The 22,512-nt window shown below is 40.7% G+C and overlaps 1 protein-coding gene across 1 annotated transcript in view; it reads left to right on the top strand.

Annotated features, from left to right (window-relative positions):
- Positions 1 to 667: 667 nt before the first annotated feature.
- The window catches only part of CDC5L (cell division cycle 5 like), a 37,762-nt gene continuing 15,917 nt past the window's right edge, over positions 668 to 22,512 (top strand). Inside the window, exons 1-14 of the mRNA XM_086631440.1 lie at positions 668 to 807; positions 3,811 to 3,914; positions 4,780 to 4,941; positions 5,806 to 5,933; positions 6,769 to 6,868; positions 7,130 to 7,348; positions 8,477 to 8,621; positions 8,746 to 8,934; positions 10,392 to 10,540; positions 13,181 to 13,343; positions 14,755 to 14,919; positions 17,278 to 17,358; positions 18,132 to 18,377; positions 21,050 to 21,247. Of these exons, the coding sequence (XP_086487566.1) occupies positions 763 to 807; positions 3,811 to 3,914; positions 4,780 to 4,941; positions 5,806 to 5,933; positions 6,769 to 6,868; positions 7,130 to 7,348; positions 8,477 to 8,621; positions 8,746 to 8,934; positions 10,392 to 10,540; positions 13,181 to 13,343; positions 14,755 to 14,919; positions 17,278 to 17,358; positions 18,132 to 18,377; positions 21,050 to 21,247 (2,094 nt within the window). The 5' untranslated portion in view covers positions 668 to 762. The remainder of the gene's footprint in view (positions 808 to 3,810; positions 3,915 to 4,779; positions 4,942 to 5,805; positions 5,934 to 6,768; positions 6,869 to 7,129; positions 7,349 to 8,476; positions 8,622 to 8,745; positions 8,935 to 10,391; positions 10,541 to 13,180; positions 13,344 to 14,754; positions 14,920 to 17,277; positions 17,359 to 18,131; positions 18,378 to 21,049; positions 21,248 to 22,512) is intronic.

Below are 22,512 nucleotides of genomic sequence, written 5' to 3'. Positions count from 1 at the left end.
ATCCAATAATTGTATTGGGTGACTCTTCCTTAAATGCAGCGGACCCAGTGCCAGAAATGAGGATGAGACGGCCGTCTCTGCCCAGTGCTCCACTTGGACGCTGTAGCCACGTCTGAGCTAAACCCTTCTGGAAGGTTTGAAATCGTTCCTGACCCTGCCATGGCCGGCAGCAAGGCCCGCTGCTGGGAATCCTCAAATGTAGGGTTTAGTGAGTGTTACAATGTCCGTGTTGCTCCATGCTGCTATCTCAGTTTTCATTTGGGCTACCGCGCGTCCGTGTAAACGCTCTTTTTTTCCTCTGATTAACAGCACACACTGTAAACGTAACTTTGGCGAAATGTGATTTTCATCCGCTGTGCCCTTCCTTCCCCGTTCGTGTCCGCTGTGGAATTTGACACGACTGCAGGAATAGTCACTCCATCATTTAGGAGCCGGCGCAGGCCCCTCCGCCGCGCGGACCTCCGGCCGGCAGGTGGCGCCAGCGCAAAGCGCCTCCCCCACGCGCCCCGTCCGCGGAGGCGCAGCGCCGCGCTGCCTGCGCAGAGCGGCCCGACCCGCTCGGCTGCCCCTTGTGCGCCTGCGCAGCGCTGCCGCCCCGCCCCCGCGCGGCCCCTGCTGCCTCCCCTCTGCGCCTGCGCAGGGCTCGTGCCTGAGCGCGGAGGGCGCTTGCGCGGGGTCCCGGCCGTCCCGGCTGAGGCGAGCGGCGTTGCGTTCCGTTCAGCGCTTTTTCTCTGCAGGACTTCGAGCCCTTTCGCCGCCAAGATGCCGCGGATTATGATTAAAGGCGGTGTGTGGCGGAACACAGAGGTGAGACTCCGCTTGCTTTGATCCCTGCCCCCTCCAAGGGCTGAGGCCTCAGCGGCCGGGGGGGGGGGGGGGCGGGATGAGTGCTGCGCTACTGCGCAGGCGCTGGCGGAGGGGTCGTGGTGCGCATGCGCAGGGGGTTCATGGAGTGGGGTATCTTGTAACAGTGCAGAGGCGGGGGAAGATTGGGGTCTTTCTGGGCTGTTTGCAGCAGAGGATGGAGAAGGTTGGGTGTCTGCAGGCACCGTGGTTCTGATGGGCTTGATTCCTCAGCAGCCTGAGCCTTTCTTCTTGTCCCTTGAGCTAATGGGCAGAGGCCAAATCGGTGTTGTCTTTCCTGAAAGCTGCATGCTGGGTAGTACAGGAAGCTCAGCCATACGTGTGTCCTGTCCCTGCCCCCTGAAGAATCATAGAATGGTTTGAGTTGGAAGGGACCTCAAAGATCATCTAGTTCCAAACCCTCTGCCATGGACAGGGAAACCCTCCATTACACCAGGTTGCCCAAAGCCTCATCCAACCTGGCCTTGAACACTTCCAGGGATGGGGCAGACACAACTTCTCTGGGCAACCTATTCCAGTGCCTCACCACCCTCAGAGTGAAAAATTTCTTCCTTATATCCAATCTAAATCTGCCCTCTTTCAGTTTAAAGCCATTGCCCCTTGTCTTATCACTACATGCCCTTGTAAAAAGTCCCTCTCCAGCTTTCCTGTAGGACCCCTTTAAGTACTGGAAGACTGCTATAAGATCACCCCGGAGCCTTCTCTTCTCCAGGCTGAGCAGCCCCAACTCTCTCAGCCTGTCTTCATTGCAGAGGTGCTTCAGCCCTCGGATCATCTTCGTGGCCCTCCTCTGGACTCGCTTCAGCAGCTCCATGTCCTTCTTGTGTTGGGGACTCCAGAGCTGAATGCAGTATTCCAGGTGGGGTCTCACGAGAGCAGAGTAGAAGGGCAGAATGCTGTCCCTCTACCTGCTGGCCAGGCTTCTTTTGATGCAGCCCAGGACACGGTTGGCTTTCTGGGCTGCTAGAGAAACTGTCCTCAAAGCAGCTGCAGGAGATGCGTGGGCCGTATTGTCCTCGGAGATGTCCCTTTTTAGGCTGGACTGTTTCTTACACTGCATAGACAGGGTTCTTATTCTTTAGGGGAATGTGGGCCTGGAACCTCTTGCCGTTGAACATCCTTTGAAATACAGGACATGGTGAAGAGGGGTACAGGCTCTTCGTCTGCAGCCTGAAGTGTTTTGTACACAGAAATTTGTATCGTTTAAAAAAGAGCAAAAAGCCCCGCTCTTCTCTCATGTTTTTGTCATCACATGCTTTCAGAACAGCAAGTGATTGTGAAAAGGAAAATAATAGCATGAGAAATAAAAGATATCAGTTTTATTAGGTGGCATATTTAAGGAAAAAGGAGGTACCTGACACTGTTAAATCCAGGACTCTGCCACTGTATACCATGAACACTAGGCATGTGCATAGTTCTAAAAAGCAGTGAGAAAAATTAATGAAAGATAAATGTACTGCGTGCTGGGAAAGGTACTGCATGTGCTTTTAACCACTTGTGACATATTAGCGATATGCCAGGAGGCAGCTAAATTGGAAGTCAGCAGAGGATAGGAAGAACCACTGTGAGCTTACTCTGTTCTTATGCTCTTCCATAATTGACTAATTTTGGTGACTGTTAAGAGATACAGCAGTGAGTTAAATAGATGATTTTTGTGTACCGGAGATGAAATAGGTCTCCTTGATGCTGTTTTTTTGATTAACATTTTGATTTTACGTACAACATAAAAGTGACAGAAAGTGGAACCCGTTGATATCAGTCATTAGGAAAATGACTAATTACTTGCAAAAAAGCCTGCTAACATTATCAGTATGGCTACCACATGCCATATAAGGCCAAGTAAATTTAAAAAAAACAAGAGAGGATTTAGTATTTCTTTTTTAGTAGAAATTACATTAATTGTTTTCTGTAGCAGCTCAAGCCAGAGTTCATCAACAGCTTACAGTTAAAGCTGCTGTATGCCCTGAGAGATGTCTGTGTTAGACAGATTGTCTGTCCTTGATGACTAGCATCTGCACAGTACAGCTGTACAGATTCTGAACACAACTACAAGTACTTAACGGATACAGAAGAGGAACATCTGTGGTTGACAAGGCTGTAAGAAGAGCTTTGAAGTATTTAAAATACCACTTTCTGACCTGTGAGGAAACAAGTAATAATAAACCCATTTATCTGGAGAGAGGAATTGGTGGATGGATTGACGGACAATGGATAGGACTTGTAGCTTTTGATCAAATCTCAGTACACGCTTGGATGTGTATGAACAACCTGGCTTCCAAGCTGAATCCATTACGTTTTTATTTTTTTTCTTGAGAAGTTTGTCAGCTCTGGGATCAGCACTTTTGGATTTTACATTCTGAACATTAAAGAGATTTCAGATTTACTTGTAAAAGAGAAACTTATTATAAAGTTCCTTTGTGATACTTTTTATTTTAACAGCATATTACACTGATAGGTAAATGTTCCATTTGCATTAAAATATGAAAAAAAAAAAGATGATAATTTTATGGTATTATTTAAAACAAGCCACCCAAAGACATCTGTCAATTCTGTTTTTTTCCAAATGTTGTGTCATTTACCAGATATACACTTCCCTACCTCTTTATTGCTGTCCTTCAAAGAAGACATACAGAACCTTTAAAAACTGTGCATTAGAGAGCATTGAAAGTAGTTGTTTTGGAAGTTCTGTCGATCTGTGAAGTTGGCCACAATAATCATCATGTGTCTTTTGCATTTAATCTTTATTGATTTCGTTGGCCTTTGAAATACAAATCCTCATTCATCTTGAGAATAAAATGTAGAAAAGAAGCAGCAGTACTATGCTGTTTCCACTGGGTCAGCCCATTAGATGAAATCCACCGTCTTCTCCTCTGCTTGATCTCAGAATTTCTGTTTTTAAAGTTCTTGTGAACCATAACAGTATTTTTTTATTTATTTATTTTTAAGGATGAAATTCTGAAAGCAGCTGTGATGAAATATGGCAAAAACCAGTGGTCTCGTATTGCTTCTTTATTGCATAGAAAATCAGCAAAGCAGTGCAAAGCTAGATGGTAAGTGAGAAGTGCCATGTCTGGGTATATGTGGGAATTTAGGAATTACCGCAGATTAATTTATGTCCACAGAGGAACAATAGTTTTAAGATTGTTTGATTTCGGCTTTTGTGGGTATTTTGCATTCCTGTTGCTTGAAAGTAATTGAACTAAAGTAGCCAGATGTTCTCTTCACCAGCGACTGCAGTGTTGGCAAATGCAAGATCACTTAAAATTGTGTACGTGTTTTTTTTTCCCCTGCATTTACACATTTTTAATCAGTGACTATTACCAAGGAAAGAAAATCGTAAGATACTCTCTCTTACAAATAATTTTCTAATTTTTCATAATGAGAGTTTAGCTTGAGGATAAATGTTCTGAAATTGCACTGTGGAATTTCATTTTATATAAAAAATAGAAGCTTACAACTAATTCAAATAAATGCAGTACCAATCTATTTGAGAATCAGACTTAGTTTCTTGAGTATTGAACTGTACATATTTACTAGAATACTTCTGTATAAAGGTAACAATACTGGCACAGTTAGAGATTACTAAGATAACTGTTGAAGGATCCAGACCAAGCAAGTATCATTTCTGGTACCTTTGGTTATTGAGATGTTTACTTTTATTTTTCTGGATTAATTTTGTGACTCTTTATTTTGCCAGAATAAAGGTGAGGAAAGGAAGAAGAGACAATATCTGTATGAAAAGTGGTGGATAAATAATATGTTTTAAAGCTTAAATACTTGTGTCATAAAAATACTCTGGAGTAACATCCTTTTGTACAGAAAAAGCTTGTATGAAAATTTGCGTGACAAGATTATGAAATCTCATTGTGATGATTTGAGTAAACACTGGATCTCTCATCCTTAATTTTTAAACAGGTATGAATGGCTAGACCCGAGCATCAAAAAGACAGAGTGGTCACGGGAAGAGGAGGAGAAACTGTTGCACCTGGCCAAGCTAATGCCAACCCAGTGGAGAACCATTGCCCCAATTATTGGGAGAACTGCTGCACAGTGTTTGGAACACTATGAATTTCTGCTGTGAGTTACTGTTTTGCTAGAGGTGCATACCAGGAAAATCTGCAGAGTTTGTTGTAGGATTTGTCATTCCCTTCTCCCATGGTGCTGAAGTGTGGTGGTTTCAAGCTGACTGAGTTCTTTTGTAAGCAAATCCTTAAGGACCGTTTCTTTTCAGTCGATGTGTCTAGCTTGAAAGAAGAACCTTCTGGAACCTGGAGAGCAGACCTGAATAGAGATAGGTGTATATTTTCTAGCTTCTGTTTTTTTCTGGCTAGAGGAGTGTCAAGATTGGTGCTTTTTATAAGCTTCCATTTCAGGTTTATTTGGGTATTTTTTGACTGGCTGATCAGCATGAGTGCATGTGTGAGAGAGAAGATAAGACAGACATAAAACACGTGTTTTGAAATGGCTGAATGTGCAGCTGTCATCTCTTTTTCCTACAGAGGGTTTCTTTAGGCCATGAGAAGAGGAGGAAAGTGCTGCTTGCTCTTGTGAGCTTTCTTAATTCTGGTCTGATTGTTTGAGTATAAAAGCATGATGGGAGACTCAGTTGTTCATTTTGTCACAGTGCTTGAATTCTTGTCCTTACTTTTAAAGATTACGCAAGGAGAGTTCTCTACTGTTAGCTTTGTCAATATTGTATTTTATGTAATATTTTATTCTTGTGATGTAATGCTATGTTGGCCTCTTTCTCTTGTCTGATTTAAGATTATTTAAGTGTACCATGTTCATGAATCTTTTCTGCAGTAATTGTATGACAACTTTATAGTACATAGTACAAGGTGACTTTTTTGGAGCGGTCTTTGGGGACATTCAAAAGATGGTTATTATGAGCCTGGGGCAAAACAAAGAGCCGCTTGTGACAAACGTACAATGTGTTTTTAGGGATAAAGCTGCTCAGAGAGACAATGAGGAAGAAACTGCTGATGATCCTCGGAAACTTAAACCTGGAGAAATTGATCCAAATCCAGAAACTAAACCAGCCAGGCCAGATCCTATTGACATGGATGAAGGTAAGATAGGAGTTTACTTACCATTTTTGACAGGAATCTGATCTAATTGGTTTTTTGTTTTACACAGCCTCTGTACCCTGGGTCTCTTTTGTCTTTTTTTTTCTCTGCCCCTGATCACTTTTTCTTACAGGTTTTGTCTTATTTCTGTGTCTGGCCAGTCAGTTTTCCAGTTTTCTGTATCTTTTCTTTGTCTGTTTTCTGCCTTCTAATCTTTGTTGTCCCTTACCATGATTGACTGTTCTTTGCTTTGACAACTGCTCTGCTGCTTTGCATTCTTATTTATGTGCTTTCACCTTTTCCCATCAGCTCATACCTCTCAGGTGAATCCATGCTGAAGCACAGGACTAATAACTGTTTTTCCTTGCACACAGCAGTGTTATGAACTGAAAAATGAACATTTCTAAAATTCCATTAATGGACCAACGATGTTTTTGAACACGCCCAGGTTCACAAATGTAGCACTCTCGGATCTGAATGTAAATGAAATTAACAACTTCTCTAATACAATCCTCTCACATGAGGATGTAAATGAAATTATAATTTTGTTAGTGTGGCCAGTTTGCCTCTTTATGTAGATATTTTGATTTCCTGTAGATATTAGTTGAATTATTTTCAACATTAGGCATTTTTTTCTTAAAGTCTTCATTTCATCTGGCCAGTGATTTAGAAAATATATTAGAGCAACTTGGAGAAAACTAGTGATCATGCAGTATGCCTGTGAAAACATTGATTCATTCAACTTTTAAAGATTACTTTCTGATCTTAATGTCACTTTTTCCCTTACTCCCATTTTTTAAGTGCAAATTCATAGCTGTATTTATCTGTACTATTGTAGATGAACTTGAAATGCTGTCTGAAGCTAGAGCTCGTCTGGCTAATACACAGGGAAAGAAGGCCAAAAGAAAAGCAAGAGAGAAGCAGCTGGAAGAAGCTAGGTAAACTTATGCTTAGGTTCATATACTGGGCCTGCTTTTGTTGACTCTGGAGCATTTACAATGCATGAAGTTGGGCACAGCCTTAAGTCATTGCAGAATCAGACTTTTTGATAGTCATTTGTGACAAGAGCTTTATTCTTGTCATTTAAATATGTGCAGCCCTATCTCGGCAGCAACTGGTTAAAGTAGTACCAGATCTTAGGATACAGGGGCCACCTGTAGGTAAGCACTTTAAATCACATAGTATTACTCTTTCTTTAGGCGGCTTGCTGCTCTCCAGAAGAGACGAGAACTTCGGGCTGCTGGAATTGAGATCCAGAAGAAAAGAAAAAAGAAGAGAGGTGTGGATTATAATGCAGAAATTCCATTTGAAAAGAAGCCTGCCCCTGGTTTTTATGATACATCAGAGGAAAACTACCAGTCACTGGATGCAGATTTCAGGAAGCTACGTCAGCAAGACCTGGATGGAGAATTAAGATCGTAAGTTGTGTTATACTAAGGAGGGAACAGTATATTTGACAAAAACCCCATATATATAAAAATAAGTGTTAAGTCCCGGAAATGTCTGAAATACAATGTGGACAGGAGTTGTATTTGCCGTGGGACAGATACTAGTGCAGGTTGCTTCTGCCTTTTCAGTCTCCTGCATTTTTTATCGTCCTAAAAGGTCTAGTTGACCTTTCTTCCATGAGAATAAAGTTCCTCGTGCACATTCTTGCTCTTTAAGTGGAAATACTAAGGTTTTTGAGTAATTGTCTTTTAGCAGCAGATTTGGTTGTGTATTTGCAGTCGTTTCTCAAAGTAATAACATTATTAACATTGCTTATAGGAGTAGATTTTACTTGTTGTAGTATTACTTTTGATGGAATTGTTCTTAAGTAGGATCTCTTTAAATGTTTAATTTCTCCCTCGCCCTCCAAAAAATCTCGAAACATGCAGCTGAGAAATTGAATACCTGTCTTCATCATGAGCCTTATGGTACATACCTAATTGTACAATTGCATTTCCCACTGCTTCTGCCAGCTGCTTTGTGCTGAGAGGGCAGGTCCAATACTACATACGATTTGGTTTATTAGCTTGTAATCTAATTGATTCTTTCTGTGTGGCTTTTAGTTCAGAGGGAGCTTCAAACTGAAGCTTGGGATTTCACAGGCTGACTCCATTGCTGTTTGAAGAAAATAGCATTTTTATTAAATACTGAAGAGAAATCGGTTCCCGTCTCCCACAGAAAATATTTCTCTTCCCTTAGCAGCTGCTGGAGAAGAAGAGCCTGTTCACATCCTCTGATTCTTGCTATTTGAATTCTTGGACGGACTTTTTTTTTCTTGCTCCGGTGACCCTGTTGATTGTAGCTAAAGCAACCACCTGCTGCCTAATTCCACAATTTAGAAACGTTACAGTGCCTTGTTGTAAGTTCTGTTGCAAGATTTACGGACTAATCTAATCGCTTGACTTCTGCACCACGAGGTGGTTCTCTCTTCCTGCAACATTTTATTTCAGTGTATCCAACTTGTGATTAGGGTACAGGCTTTTTGCTCTTTACTTGTTTGTTTTACTTTGTAGCTGTTCTGTGTGTTCTAAAATTGATTCTCTTATCCCTAATGACAGTGAAAGGGAGGGAAGAGAGCGCAAAAAAGACAAACAACATATGAAACGGAAAAAAGAGTCAGACTTACCTTCAGCTATTCTACAGACCAGTGGAGTGTCAGAATTTACCAAAAAAAGAAGTAAACTAGTGCTTCCAGCTCCTCAGGTAAGGTGTTCATTGATCAATAAACAACTTATAAGGCAAATGCCAATCATTGATTTCTGTTTTATCAAGTGGATCTCATGGTTGTATTTCATCTCACTATGCTGTGAAATTTTCTCTTTTAAAGATATCTGATATAGAACTTGAAGAAGTTGTAAAAGTAGGCCAGGCAAGTGAGATTGCACGCCAGACTGCCGAGGAATCTGGAATTACAAACTCAGCTTCCAGCACTCTTCTGTCTGAATATAATGTGACCAACAACAGCATAGCACTAAGGACTCCCAAAACTCCAGCAGCACAAGACAGGATCCTGCAGGTGGAGTATAAATGTGCAGAATGGGCTTTTAGTTTTAGTGCAGTAGTCAACTGAATAGAAGGTGTAAGTACTATAGAAACATTCCTTAAATTATGGGGTACTGGGGTTTGAACTGACACACTATCTCCAGGATACACTGAAAGGCATAGAAACAGATCTGCTTCTATCTGATCAGTTGTCACCGTGATACAAAACACTATGGTTTGTTGTTTTTTTTGGTGTTATATATTGCATGTGACTTTTAGCATTAACCATTCTCCTGGTGTCTTATATAATTTTCACTTGTCTTGGGTGCCTCTCAGTGTTGAAGAGGTATATGGTGTTCACGTCCTTCAGACAGTGTCTTTTATGTTGTTTCCTACTTAATTTTGCTGTTCAGCTTTTATTTCAGTTAACAAGAAGTAATTAACTGCAACAATGCCAGAATGTTTTCCTAGCACTTTATTGGCTTAAAACTACTTAGCTACTAAATACTACTTAAAACTACAAAGATTGCCAAAAACCTGCCTTTGAAACCTCTGAATTATGTTTGTGTTGCACTGATTGTGTGAGTGTCTGGGTTCTTTCAAAACTGTGAGGGATGAGTAATGTTTTGTTGAGTGTGGGGAAATGGCTAAATGAAATCAATGCAGCTGGTGTGTAAAACAAACAAAACTCCACCCCAAAAACCCCACCTCAGAACAAACCAAAAAAAACCCTGCATTGATAATGAGCTGTATTTCAGCAGTTTCATGAGAGGAGAAAAGAGAAAGTTCCTGACTCTACAGATCATGACCTAAGTCTGTGCAGTGTTTGCAGGAACAGTCACATTCCCCTTCAAATGGAGTACTCTGACATCACATATGTTGCAGTATTATGCATATACACAGTTCTGTAGATGGATTAGTAGTCTGGGAAGCTAATTGCTGTATGCAGTAATTTCATTATCTCAGCTCATTTTCTGAGTGCCTTAATTCTTCATTGTAAAAAGGGAAAATAAAAAAATGGGAGAGTATTCATAAAAGCCCGATTGAGTCATGAACCAAAAATCAGAATAGCCACCATCTCTTTTGGAACATTCTCTTTGAAGTGCAATTTGGATAAACTTCATTGATTTGGGTTTCAGAGTGCAAGTGTGCTGTTCCCTCTGAAAATCAGGATCCTTAGTATTCAGCCACTAATAAATCTTGCAGATTTATGGAGTCTAGCAAACTGAAGTTGAAACATTAAGTAACCCACTCATTTTTGCAACTCCAATTTATAATATATTCTACTGAAAATGAAGATTAAAATCCCTTTCAGTGGAACAGTAGAGTTTGCCTATACCAGCATATGGGTGTTAAGAAGTGTTAAACGTTTTCCACAATCTGGTTGATATTCAAGTAACTCTTCAGCTGTTCTTACTGCTACTGAATCTGTTAAACACGTGTAGTGGTGTGTGACTGTGAAACTCTGTGACTCTGTTGTCTGTTACACAGGAAGCGCAGAATTTGATGGCTCTCACTAATGTGGATACCCCCCTGAAAGGAGGTCTTAACACTCCCTTGCATGAAAGTGACTTTTCGGGAGTAACACCACAGAAACAGGTTGTTCAGACTCCAAATACCGTGCTTTCCACACCCTTCAGGTAAAGCAGACTCTTTTTCTAATGGGTGCTTGGCTGGGCATGTGTCTAGTGGTGTGGAGGGAACAAATTTCAATATGTGATCAGTGCTTCAAACCAGAATTTATTGGCTTTTATTTCAAACCCTTGTACAATTTCTCCTTCTCTGTATCTTTCACAAGCTCAGCCACATCATCTTCATCTATATTTGTACTGTGTATAGCTCACTGGAGTTTTGGTCCAAAATGAGGTCTTCTGTGGTCTGGAGCAATATAAACTATACTGAAGTAATACAGGAGTATAAATAGTAAGATGGAGTGTCACTCTGTATGTGGATCGTACCCTTTTCAAAGTATTACCTCTGAGTCGAAGGTGCGGGAAGTCCCTTAGCCAAACCACAATGAGTTTCTGAAAAGCTGGAGTAAATATTTTATAAGCTATATATATCCAAAATAAAATATTTCTTATATTGCCAATCTAAATAGTATGGAATTGCTGGTTTAACTTTTACAGTGGGTCCTGAATAAATATATGTCCCACAAATGCTAAATACCATGCAACTAAAAAAATATTACACTTGGTACATTTTGTCTGTCAATTTTTACAACTTAATTTCTAATTTTACCTGTATCGTGCTAGTAGGAAAAGTGGAGAATGAAATAAAAAGGACCTTTATGGCAGCTTTTCAAAAGCAGCTTTATTTTGTTGTTTAAAAGCTCTCTGCAAAAGCCCTGCTTTTTTAATTGTATCTACATAAATGAATCCTTTTCTGGAGATCTTTTGACATCAGTGTGGTGCAGAATGAATGTAGAGTTTGACCTGGAGTGATCTGGCTGTTCTTTTGGGTTACTTTATATAAAAAATGTAAAGACATTTTAATTGTCTTTGTTTGGGTGTTTTTTTGTTGGATTTTTGTGTGGTGGGTTTTAAGCTTCTGAAGTTCAGATTTGCACATGTAAATATGGTACCTATATATCAAGCTGGCTTGCTCACAGAAATGCTCTATCAGTATGAAAATCAAAGACCTTGAGCAGAGAGGAAAAAAAAATTCGTTAAGTGGTTAAAAATAATTAAAGGGAAGACATAACTTTTTAAGGAGGCATAGTAGTGAAGCAGAGCCATCATCTTATTATTTAGGCCAAAAGAGCAAATATTTAATTTTAAGTACGCCTTGTTTTCTTATGATGGTATGAAGTTTGTACTGTTTTGGCACAAGGTTTTTGTGGAAGTTGTTGCCTTGCACTAGTATGTTGTGAGGGTTTTTTTTTTTTTTTTTTTTTTTTTTTTGGAGGGGTTGTTTTGTTTTTTTTTTCCCCCCACATACTGGTTATAAGAATTTTCTTAAAAGGTATATTGGGTTGAATATTGTAATAGAGTTTTAAACACTGCATGGAACTAAGACAACTAGAAAAAAACAAACCACTTGGAAATTGTTTCTTCTGGAAAATCAGCATGAAACTTTTTATATTAGACTAATCAACTAAGTAAATATATCCTATGAAACATTCATTTGAAAACAAAAATGAATTTTTCTAGTTTTTGTGGGTATCATCCTGCAGATGTTACTGCTTTTATTTGTTATACTAAATGAGAATTCATAAAAATCTGCAAACAACTTCAAGCAAGAGGAGAGTATCACTTGCCTCTCACAGATGTACCCGGTAAATAAGGCACTGTTATGTCCCTTAAAATAGGACTAGTGGTGCGTGTCAGGCCATATATACAATTGTGTTTGTCCACCATTATGGCATCTTAATGGCACTACAGAAATACAGTAACTAGTAGTGGAAATGATGTAATCAAGTCCTCCTGTCCAGTCTGTCTCTGCCAGCGTTGTTCTCTATAGCATGCATACTTGTCATTGCTGTCTGAAAATATTTACAAAGGATTTTTTCTAAAAGTTTTTCCCCTTCCTGAACTTCTTTTCTTGAGACATTTAACTAGGCCTTATAATTTTATTATTATTAGTATCATCATTATATGAAACCTCGTTGTAAGTTGGCAACAGAAAACTTGTGACTATATCCAAGGCAATGTCTGCACGGCTTTCACGTAGTAGGTTATTGGGATAGAGAACAATATTTCTTCCCAGTCTGGAGAAGCAACTGGGGCCCGCAAACTCTAAGACTTAATCTGTCCTGCCTAACCTTAAGTGCTTAAAAGCGATTATTGTAATGTAATTACTCCTTCAATAACCAGTGAAAGCAGAGAGACATCTTCAGAGTGATTCATTCAATTGTAAAGTGGGACAGCTGTTAAGCCAGATGAATTCAGAGTGAATGACTTGCCACAGGTGGTAGGGAAATCAGAGCTTGCAGTTAAATCCTGATTACTGCATCACAGAATAGTCCCTGGTGAGTAGATAATCTTTTCTCTCAAAAGTGACAGTGGGAGTTTGTGTTGATATAGTTCCTGAAACTTCTCTTAACATAATGACATGCCTGGGTTTCAGACTGACAGGTGCTTAGTTACACCTTGACAGGCTTAAACAATTTATGTTTCGGATTCTTCTAATAGCATATTATGGCTTTACTACTCTCAAGAAAAAAAAAATTCTAGATTGAATTTATCAATGGTATTTACATAACTTTTTACAGCATTCAGACTTTTGGAAGTAGAGCTCTTTGGGAAAAAAATTAATTACTCTATCCACACTTCCTCTAGAACACCTTCTCATGCACCAGAAGGCTTAACTCCTCGTGGAGGACTAACTCCTAAACCTGTGGTTGGTACAACTCCTGGTAGAACTCCACTGCGTGATAAATTGAACATCAACCCAGAAGAGGGCATGGCAGATTACAGTGACCCATCGTATGCAAAACAAATGGTAAGAAATACTTAAGGAGTGGATAACAGTCCTCTTTTAATTTTCAGGATTTTTAATTCTCACCTCCTGAACAGAATTTTGGTTTGTAGCAAGTGTTAATTCTACCACTTGTCTACAGGTCTGTACTCATCACCTGATGATAAAATCAAATCTTTATTTGAAAGAACTAAAATCTTGCCACTTAGAATGGCTTTCATTGTGCTCAGTAAGAGCACTCTAAACCTATTTATCAAGGAAGACATAGTTAAGTTTCAGTCCTACTTGTATCTTTGAAGCTGAGCAGGAAATATATCTCAAGAGCCATTTTTGCAATCCTGTGCAGCCCTCAAATCCCCCATTGTCTTGGCTTCCTGATTTACCTATAGGACTTTTTCCTCCGTCTCTCCTGTTGACAACGTTGAGCTAAAGGAGTTTAATTTTTGCCATTAGGAGCAGTTGGTTTTGAGATGTCCAGTAATCTGGGTCTCATCCAGATTCTTTCATCCCCTTTGGCAACAGATGTTTCCATTCTTGGAGATTCAGCCAGATGTACCCTGCCAATTATACATGTTATAAAAGGGCATATACCTAATAGGTAGCACCTTGGGATCTCCTTTTATGTGGCTGATTCTGCAGCCTTAACTGTAGCTTTGAGTATCTCCCACCAGAGCTATTGACATTTTTCTTCTTGGTCTAGCTAAGGATATCCACTTCAAGTTTTTGGCATGTTCTTTTTGCAAAAATAACCCTTCAAGTTCAGTTCAGCTTTCCTCTTGGCTTGAAGGACAAGTTATACTTGATGTCCTTATATTACTTTGGTTCTGTTTTATCCTTTTTATAGCAAAAAAGCTTTTTGCTGCAAGAAGGAAAACCGTGACTTCAATTTCCTTATGGACTCCACTGTTTTCCAGATCTAGTGCTGTTTGTCTCATTTTTGTGCTGTGCCGCAATTTTCAGATTTGCAAGCAACTCCAAGGAAAAAAGTACCATTTAGGCTTGCAAATACCCCTGTGTCCTTCTTCAGCGCAGACACATTTTCACATATTTTCAGTTTCTTGAAAGGCGTTTGTGAATTTTCACTGTTCTTCTGAAGCTACTGGGAGTTGAAGGTGCCATGCAGTTGTTGTACTTGAGTATTTCAGCCTGTTTGAAAACTTCGTTAGCTATCTTTAAGAAAGCTGTTTGCTGTTTTATAGTATTAATAGTCCATAAACTTTGGGGTGGTGGTCTGTAGGCCAGCCTGGATTAGTAACATGCCCCTTTTATCAGGCTTCCAAGATTCTGTTTCTGTTGGCTTTGTAGCAGACTAAGATTGCCAGATGATACTAGTTGTGAACTGTTTATGTCTGTTAATGTAGATGAATGGAATTTCATTGTAATGCATCTTAGTGCATGAGTTCAGAAGCTTTATACCTTGTTGTTACTTCAACAGGAGAGAGAGTCTCGTGAACACCTGCGCCTTGGACTCATGGCCCTTCCTGCTCCAAAGAACGACTTTGAGATTGTTTTACCTGAAAATGCAGAAAAAGAACTTGAGGAACATGAAGTAGATGAAGCCTTTGTAGAAGATACTGCTGATATAGATGCCCGCAAGCAGGTAGGTGTGTGTGATGCTGGTAGTGCCTTATTTTAAAATAAAATATGTTCCTTGTATGATTCCCTGAGTTGGGTTTGTGTGGCAGGGTTTTGGTAGTGGGCGAGGGGCTACAGGGGTGGTCCCTTTGAGAAGCTGCTAGAAGCTTCCCTGGCTCCAGGTTGGAACCACCTCTGGCCAGGGCCGAGCCAGGTCACATCACACCTCTGTAAGTAACATATTGTACGAAGGGACAAAGAAACCTGTGCCATGCGGGACCTGCAGCAGAAAGGCGGGGAAGATGCGAGCAGCTGTCTGCTCTGGGCCCCCACTGCTCGCCTGGAAGTGGGCATGGCGACCGCGGCATGTTGCAGCTTGGAGCCCTCTGAAGCTCCCCAGGCACCTGCTGTGCAGAACTCGTCTCGTCAGGGCTACCAGAGTTTGTCGAGTCCGGCACAGCTGCAGCAGAGAGATGACTGAGATCTGAGAGAAACAGCTCTGCAGACACTGATCACAAGATCAGTGAAAAAGGAGGGAAAGGAGATGTGCTGGAGCTGAGATTCCTCTGCAGCCCGTGGTGAGATGTCAGGCTGTCCCCTGCAGCGCATGGAGATTAACGATGGAGCAGCCTGTGAAGACCTGCAGCCATGGAGGACTCCATGCTGGAGCAGGTGGCTGTGCCCAAAGAAGGCCGTGACTCCGTGGGAAGCCTGTACTGGAGCAGTCTGTTCCACCCCATGGGAGGGGCTCACGCTGGAGCAGTTCATAATGAACTGCAGCTCATGGGAAGGACTAACGTCAAGAGAAGTTCGTGGAGGACTGTCTCCCATGGGAAGGAGCCCCACACTGAAGTAGGGGAAAAGTGTGAGGAGTCCTCGCCCTGAGGAGGAAGGAGTAGCAGAAACAACGTGTGACAAACTGATCACAACCCCCGTTCCCTGTTGCCCTGCGCTGCTGGCGGGGAGGAGGTAGAGAAATTGGGAGCAAAGCTGAGCCCTGGAAGAAGGGAGGGGGTGGAGGAAGATTGTGGGTTTTTTTTTTTTAAGTTTTGGTTGTGTTTCTCATTATCCTCTCTGGTGTGATTGGTCACAAATGAGATTAATCTTTCCCCAAATCAAGTCTGCTTTGCCATGACTGTAATTGATGAGTGATCCCTCCCTGTCCTTACCTTGGCCCTTGAGCCTTTCATTATATTTTCTCCTCCCCATTTCTCTTCACCACCTGCGTGGTGCTTAGCTGCTTGCTGGGCCTAAACCACAACATACCCAGAGTTTCATCTGTTTAGTGGAAGTGGTACAGCTTCTACAGAACAGTGAAGTAAACTTAACCCATTTTCTGTGCTGCCATCGGAGTATACGGACGCAGAGGCTGAATCAGTTTTCTCTCTGAATCCTTTTCTTAATTTGTTAATGTTCTATATCACACGTCGTTTTCTACGATGAAAGTCTCTTAAGAGTGTGTATATCCTACCTCCCGCATTTGCCCCCCAAAAGATAAAAATGTAATTAAAAGCTTTTTTCTAGAGGCACGTGCTTGATTTTAAGCATGTGAGAATTGTGCTTTTTTGTTGTTTTCAGTTTCAGGTCATTCTCTCAAGGTTAAAGGGTGCTGTTTTGTGAAATGTAATACAGGTAATACAAATTCAGGCAGGCTGGTAGCACACAGATAGAAATCTCTCGTGGTGAATGCACACAAATAAAAAAGTCTGCGTAAAGATGGATAATTTATGTGTGTAGAATAGAGAAAAGAATTTTTGAGTTGTAATATCATCCAAAATAGCATCCTGCCTTTCAAATGAAGGCATGACATGGCTGGGATTAGAACATGGAAGATCTTGGTCATCGTTCCTGAAATTTTAGACAACTCTGCCTTTTCATGTTATTTATTGCCTGAAAGTGGAATGTAAGGAGAAATCTCATGTTTTCACACTTTCACAAGTATTGTTGTAGTGAAGTAGTTTCTTTATGTCATAAAAGAGGTTAAGTAGAGTCTTGGCAGCAAATTTAAGAATCTTTTTTTTCCTCTTGGATTTTGTGTCCGGAGAGTTGGAGCAGATGTCAAACTTGATGTGGAGAAATTTGTAAAGAATGAAATCTGCTGGGGTTGAGACTGAAGGAGAATTTGATGGCTGGAAATTACTTTTTAGGATCTCTCTCCTCTTAGAGTTAGTCTGCTGTACTCTTCCTGTTTACTTTAGAGGCAGTAAATGATGTGCTTTCGTAGAGAGTGACCTGTTATTTGGCTCTGGCTTCATAACATGAAGTCTTTATACTTGGAGGAGTCTTTACTGCAGTAATCAGTTGGGTTTTGTATCACATATGTTTGTAGAAAGCATCTGATTGTATTTCAGTAGCTGGAGTAACACTTAGCTTGTATGCCTAGGCTCTCCGAGAGGCAGAGCGTGCAAAGGAACTGAAGAGAATGCACAAAGCTGTTCAGAAGAATCTACCACGGCCCTCAGAAGTAAGTAGAAACAAAGTTCACTTTTAAGGAAAAAAGTAGAAATGAAGGTGTTAACCATTACAGGAGGAAATACAATCTAGGTAGATCATGAGAGAATGAAATCTTTATTTGAGTGTGCTGATTTCAGCATTATGGGAGACTTTCACAGTGAAATTATCATAACATATTTCATATGCACAAATGAATCATAGAATGGTTTGGGTTGGAAAGGACCTCAAAGATCATCTAGTTCCAACCCCTCTGCCATGGGCCCAAAGCCTCATCCAACCTGACCTTGAACACTTCCAGAGATGGGGCGTCTACAGCTTCTCTGGGCAACCTGTTCCAGTGCCTCACCACCCTCAGAGTGAAAAATTTCTTCCTTACCTCAAATCAAAATCTCCCCTCTTTCAGTTTAAAGCCATTGCCTCTTGTCCTGTCACTACATAACGGGGGCCTTTCCTGTAGGCCCCCTTTAAGTACTGGAAGGCTGCGATAAGATCACCCCGGAGCCTTCTCTTCTCCAGGCTGAACAGCCCCAGCTCTCTCAGCCTGTCTTCAGAGGAGAGGTGCGCCAGTCCTTGAATCATCTTCGTGGCCCTCCTTCCTTCAGAAATGAAAGCATATTTGGGTGTTTGGATTGCTGTGTGTGTCACACGACAAGGGATTTTGGCACCTGTTCTGCATGGTCTAGCTGATAGATAAAATTCATGCTCAGGTGGAGTTAGTATGTGAATTTAATGTGGTCTTTGGTGCGTATGGTGTTTATGAACTTTTCTTTTATTCCTGGACAGGTTAATGAAACAATACTGAGACCCTTAAATGTGGAACCACCTCTAACAGACTTGCAGAAAAGCGAAGAGCTAATAAAGAAAGAGATGATTACTATGCTTCATTTTGATCTTTTACACCACCCATTTGGAGAACAGCCTAGTGGTAAGAAGGGGAAAGGCCCAGGATTTGGAAGCAACAATGCAGAACATATGGCTTATTTGGAACAAAATCCTTACGAGAAGTTCTCCAAAGAGGATCTCAAGAAGGTGAGAATTGTGTGGTCTAATTACCGGTGACCTAATGTCTCCTTATGTCATGGACCTGTAATCTTGCAAAAAGAAGTGGATTGAAACCTGCACAGAATTTAGTTGGGAGATCTCCAGAGGGTTGTGTGAAGAGATGTAAGGATAATTTAAGTGCACATTCTCTTTTCTGTGAGCTACTGTTAATCTAGGCACTCATCAGCGTGAGGATGCTGTGTTTATTGCGGGACATTGTTTTTTAGATACAGTTTGGAACGTGTTGTGATTGCTTATCATTTTAAGTAAGAGTAGGTGCTGTAATACTCCAACAGTTAACCAAACTCTGCTTTGCTGTTTCTGGAAATTGATGTTAAATCATTGAGACTTTAACTAGCTAGGATATCCACCTTCTGCCGCCTGTGTAGCTTGTTAATCCATAATTACTAAGCATTTTTTTTTTCGTAGCAGCGCAGACTAAATGTGACAGAGGTAGCCAGCTTATAACTTCAAGCAGCAAATGAAGTTTAATTATGCTTGTCGAGCTTGATCCAACAGAGCTGTGCTAGTGCAGACCCTGCTGGGATATGGCAACTGATTTTAAAGCATACCCGGTTAAAAAGTGCTGAACAGGCAGAATAGGGGTTGTTGCTGGATGAAATGAGTAGACTGTCTGGGCACTTTGTCCTGTTTTGCATTGTAGTCCCAAGTTAAATAGCAGTGCTGTACCAAGGGTTCCGGTTCGGGTTGTTCATTTATTTAAGCAGCTACAGATGTTACGTTTTGCTGCCAAGTGAGAGATAGACAGTTCAGACACACAGTGCTGTGGTTAGCTTTTTCAGAGAGTTTCACCTGTGAAGTTGTGCCAGTAACCTTTGACCAAATGCTTACAGGAATAAAAATGAGTGAAAAGGAGAAAATCACGTGCCACCAGGTCATCTGTTTTACGCAGACTCCTGCTATCCAAGGCTTGTGTTCTGACAATAGCTGTGGTATCTCTGCATTTAATCCCATGTTACTTTAAAGAGACTCTAAAGATACGCAAGCAGATTTTAAATCCATCTCCTTGACCATATCTGACCAATGAATCAAGAGTCTAAAAGGAGAAACACTGAACAGTATGTACTTCCAATTTGCTGTTAAATGAAAAATTATACTTGAAGATTTCTGAACAGAAGTTAAAGATGGAAAATACAGTTAGATCATGAATTTTACTGCCCTGCCAGTGTCAGATTGTTCCCTTAGGAACACTTTCTGAGTGCTTTCTCTGGTTGTTTTGAAGTGCAACGAGAATTAGGTTTTCTCTCACTTCCCTTGGAGACTGTTACACAATCCAGTAGTTTTTGTCTGGAAACTTTCTTCAGAGTCCCTGGAAATTTTGTCTCTTAAGTGATGGGCAGAAGTTTTTTGCATCCTTCCTCCTGGTTGCTCTCTAACATTCAGCATAATTTTCCCTTTTCATCTAAAATCAAATTCAATAGGAAATTTTCCTATCTCTGTGCTCTCATCTGGGGCTTGTTTATTTTCCTTTATTTTTAGAACATCTTCCTACTAAAATCCCTTCATAAAATGTTCTTTTCTTTTCCTGATGTGTCACGCTTTTTTGGGAAGGATTAGCAGTGGATCTAAGCACAGTATGCTGAGCTCTTAAAACTATGGAACTATTTTGGTGCTACAGCTAAGTAGCCTTAAGTAGTTCCTCACAGTGTACAAGTAGAGGCTAATTGAAAATGAACCTTTAGCTTTGTTATGTCTGGTTAGAGTATTCCTATTTCATCTGTCTTGACCATCGAGGACAAGTAATTAATTTTCCTTTCCCCATTATCCCTGGAATCATCTAATCTGGTGATACCTGAATTACTTCCTGGGCAATATGCTGTTATAAAACATACATCTGCTTGTAGTGAGATATTTACTGCTGATAATGGAAATTAGTGGTGCACATCTAAATCCTGTTGAAAGGGAAGACATGCACTTAAAATGAATGAAGTCCAGATCAGCAAAGATATTTTATTTTTTTATTTACAAATAAAATTGGAAGGACCTGGGTGCCTATGTATTTTGTGGGCCAGGCTCTTTGTCAGAAATACTAAGAGCTGTGAAAACAACATGAATTTTTTCAGTTCATTTTTTAGTAACTTCATAAACTAAACTGGAAACAGCAGAATGCTCGTATCTCACTAGTACTTCTCTAGCAACAGAATGTGTGTTACTTAAAGTCGGAGCAGTATTGCCTGCAGTGCAGCTTATACACCTCTTTAGAGTTGACTTTCCAGGTTGTGTGGAGAAAGGCGAGCAAAAGGAAATGAAAAGTGATTTTTGTTTCATAGAACAGCTGCTTCTGTCTGTACAATTCTCCCTCCCCTCAGGGTCCTTGCTTTTATCTCTTTTCTTCTGCAGCAAGATGAAGTATCTAGCTGTGCCACAGCTTTCATTAGCTACAGCAGAGTGATGTCAGGTTTGGCCAAATTATATAAAATGAGGGATAGTTGCACTGTGAGTAGCCGCCTAGCCTGGGTTTCATTTGTAATCCACAGCATCTGTGTTGGATTTCATAGTTAGCTTAACCTGATGGTGAGCTTTTAGTATGAAAAGAGAAACTGTCCCTGTGAATTGCACGCTGAAGGATTGAAAACAAGAGGAATTTTCTTGTATCCTGTGTATTGTAACTGCAATTTATTTCTCATCATTTCCAACAGGCACAGGATCTACTGGCACAAGAGATGGAAGTGGTAAAGCAAGGAATGGGGCATGGAGAGCTCTCAAGTGAAGCTTATAACCAGGTGTGGGAAGAGTGTTACAGCCAAGTGTTATACCTGCCTGGGCAGAGCCGCTACACACGAGCTAACTTGGCCAGCAAAAAAGACAGGATAGAGTCACTTGAAAAGAGGCTCGAGGTCAGTGTTCCTTTTTTCTGCCTTTTGTGCCTGCCTTTTTTTTGTTGTTGTTTAAGTTTCTCCCTGTGTGTTTTGTTTCTTTTTTATGGTTAAAAGTTACAGGTTACTTTATAAATCATTCAGGTCTTTTGGTGGGATTCCTTTGAAAAGGTTGTTCAGGAATTCTAGGGAGTTCATAGATGTTCTTGAGGTGTTTAAATCGTCTTCTCTCACCCTTCTCCTTTTCTTAAAATATCCCTAGATTACTCCCACACACAGTTTCTCTTTGCACTGCTAGCTGTTAACACTGCTCATCCCACCTGCTTTGTTCTCAACTGGAGAGAAGATCAAGTCCTTCTCTCTCTTAATTCCATGTGGATTTTTGTACTGTTTTCTTAATCTCTGATATTAGTGGATCAGATACCTGATCTTTCTAGTTTCACACTTTGTCCCTGGTAGTGGCTGGTATGAGATACTTCAGAGAGAGATGCTTAAAAGCAACATCTCTGTCCCAAAACTCCTCTGAAGTTCTCTTTCCAACTGAAGATTTGGTTTCTGATTGACTATTATATACATGAAGGTCCAGATAGTCCTGATTTCTTGCCAGACTGGCATCCTCTCCCGATGCCGGTGATTCCCTCCAAAAAAAAGAGAACAATGGATGTTTGCGATCCTGTTCCACTTTTATCAGGAAATAGTAAGCTTCCTTATGTGTGCATTGTGAACTCAAATTTTGAGTTTGCTTGTGTGCATTTGCGTAACTAATATTTTCTGCAAGTACAAAATACCAGAGTTCAGATCGCAACGTCTCACCAATGTTGTCTGCACGCAGTTTGAGTGCTATGGCAGGACACTGGTACTAAGGGACCAAGAACTGAAACTACATCTTTTTCTGCTGAGTATATAGAGTACAGCGTTCTCCAGTGTCAACATGCTTGCATCGTTTTATTCAAAACGCAACAGTCACAGGCCTTAATGAGACATTAAGATTTGGTAGGGCGTACTGGGATTGAGGGAGGTGTATCTGAGGTGTGGTGCACTAAGTAGAAGGTGGCAGTTCAAACGTTTGCCTTGTCTCTAGAGTTTGAGCCAAGCACTTCACACAAAATTTAAAAATATACAGCTTTTCTGATAAAAAGTAAGCTGGTTTTAAATTGTTTCTTCCCACAGAACATGTGTTTGTTCCGACTTGCAGTAAGTCATGAACTGTTTTCCAAAACACCATTTTTGGCCTAAAAGTCTCTCTAAATTACACAGACATCAGAATATTTTTTTCCATAGTAAGA

Source organism: Tauraco erythrolophus, chromosome 2 (genome assembly GCF_009769465.1).
Source record: "Tauraco erythrolophus isolate bTauEry1 chromosome 2, bTauEry1.pri, whole genome shotgun sequence".
Taxonomy (NCBI): domain Eukaryota; kingdom Metazoa; phylum Chordata; class Aves; order Musophagiformes; family Musophagidae; genus Tauraco; species Tauraco erythrolophus.
Note: the sequence above shows the minus strand (reverse complement) of the source record. Positions and strands in the feature narration are given on the sequence as shown.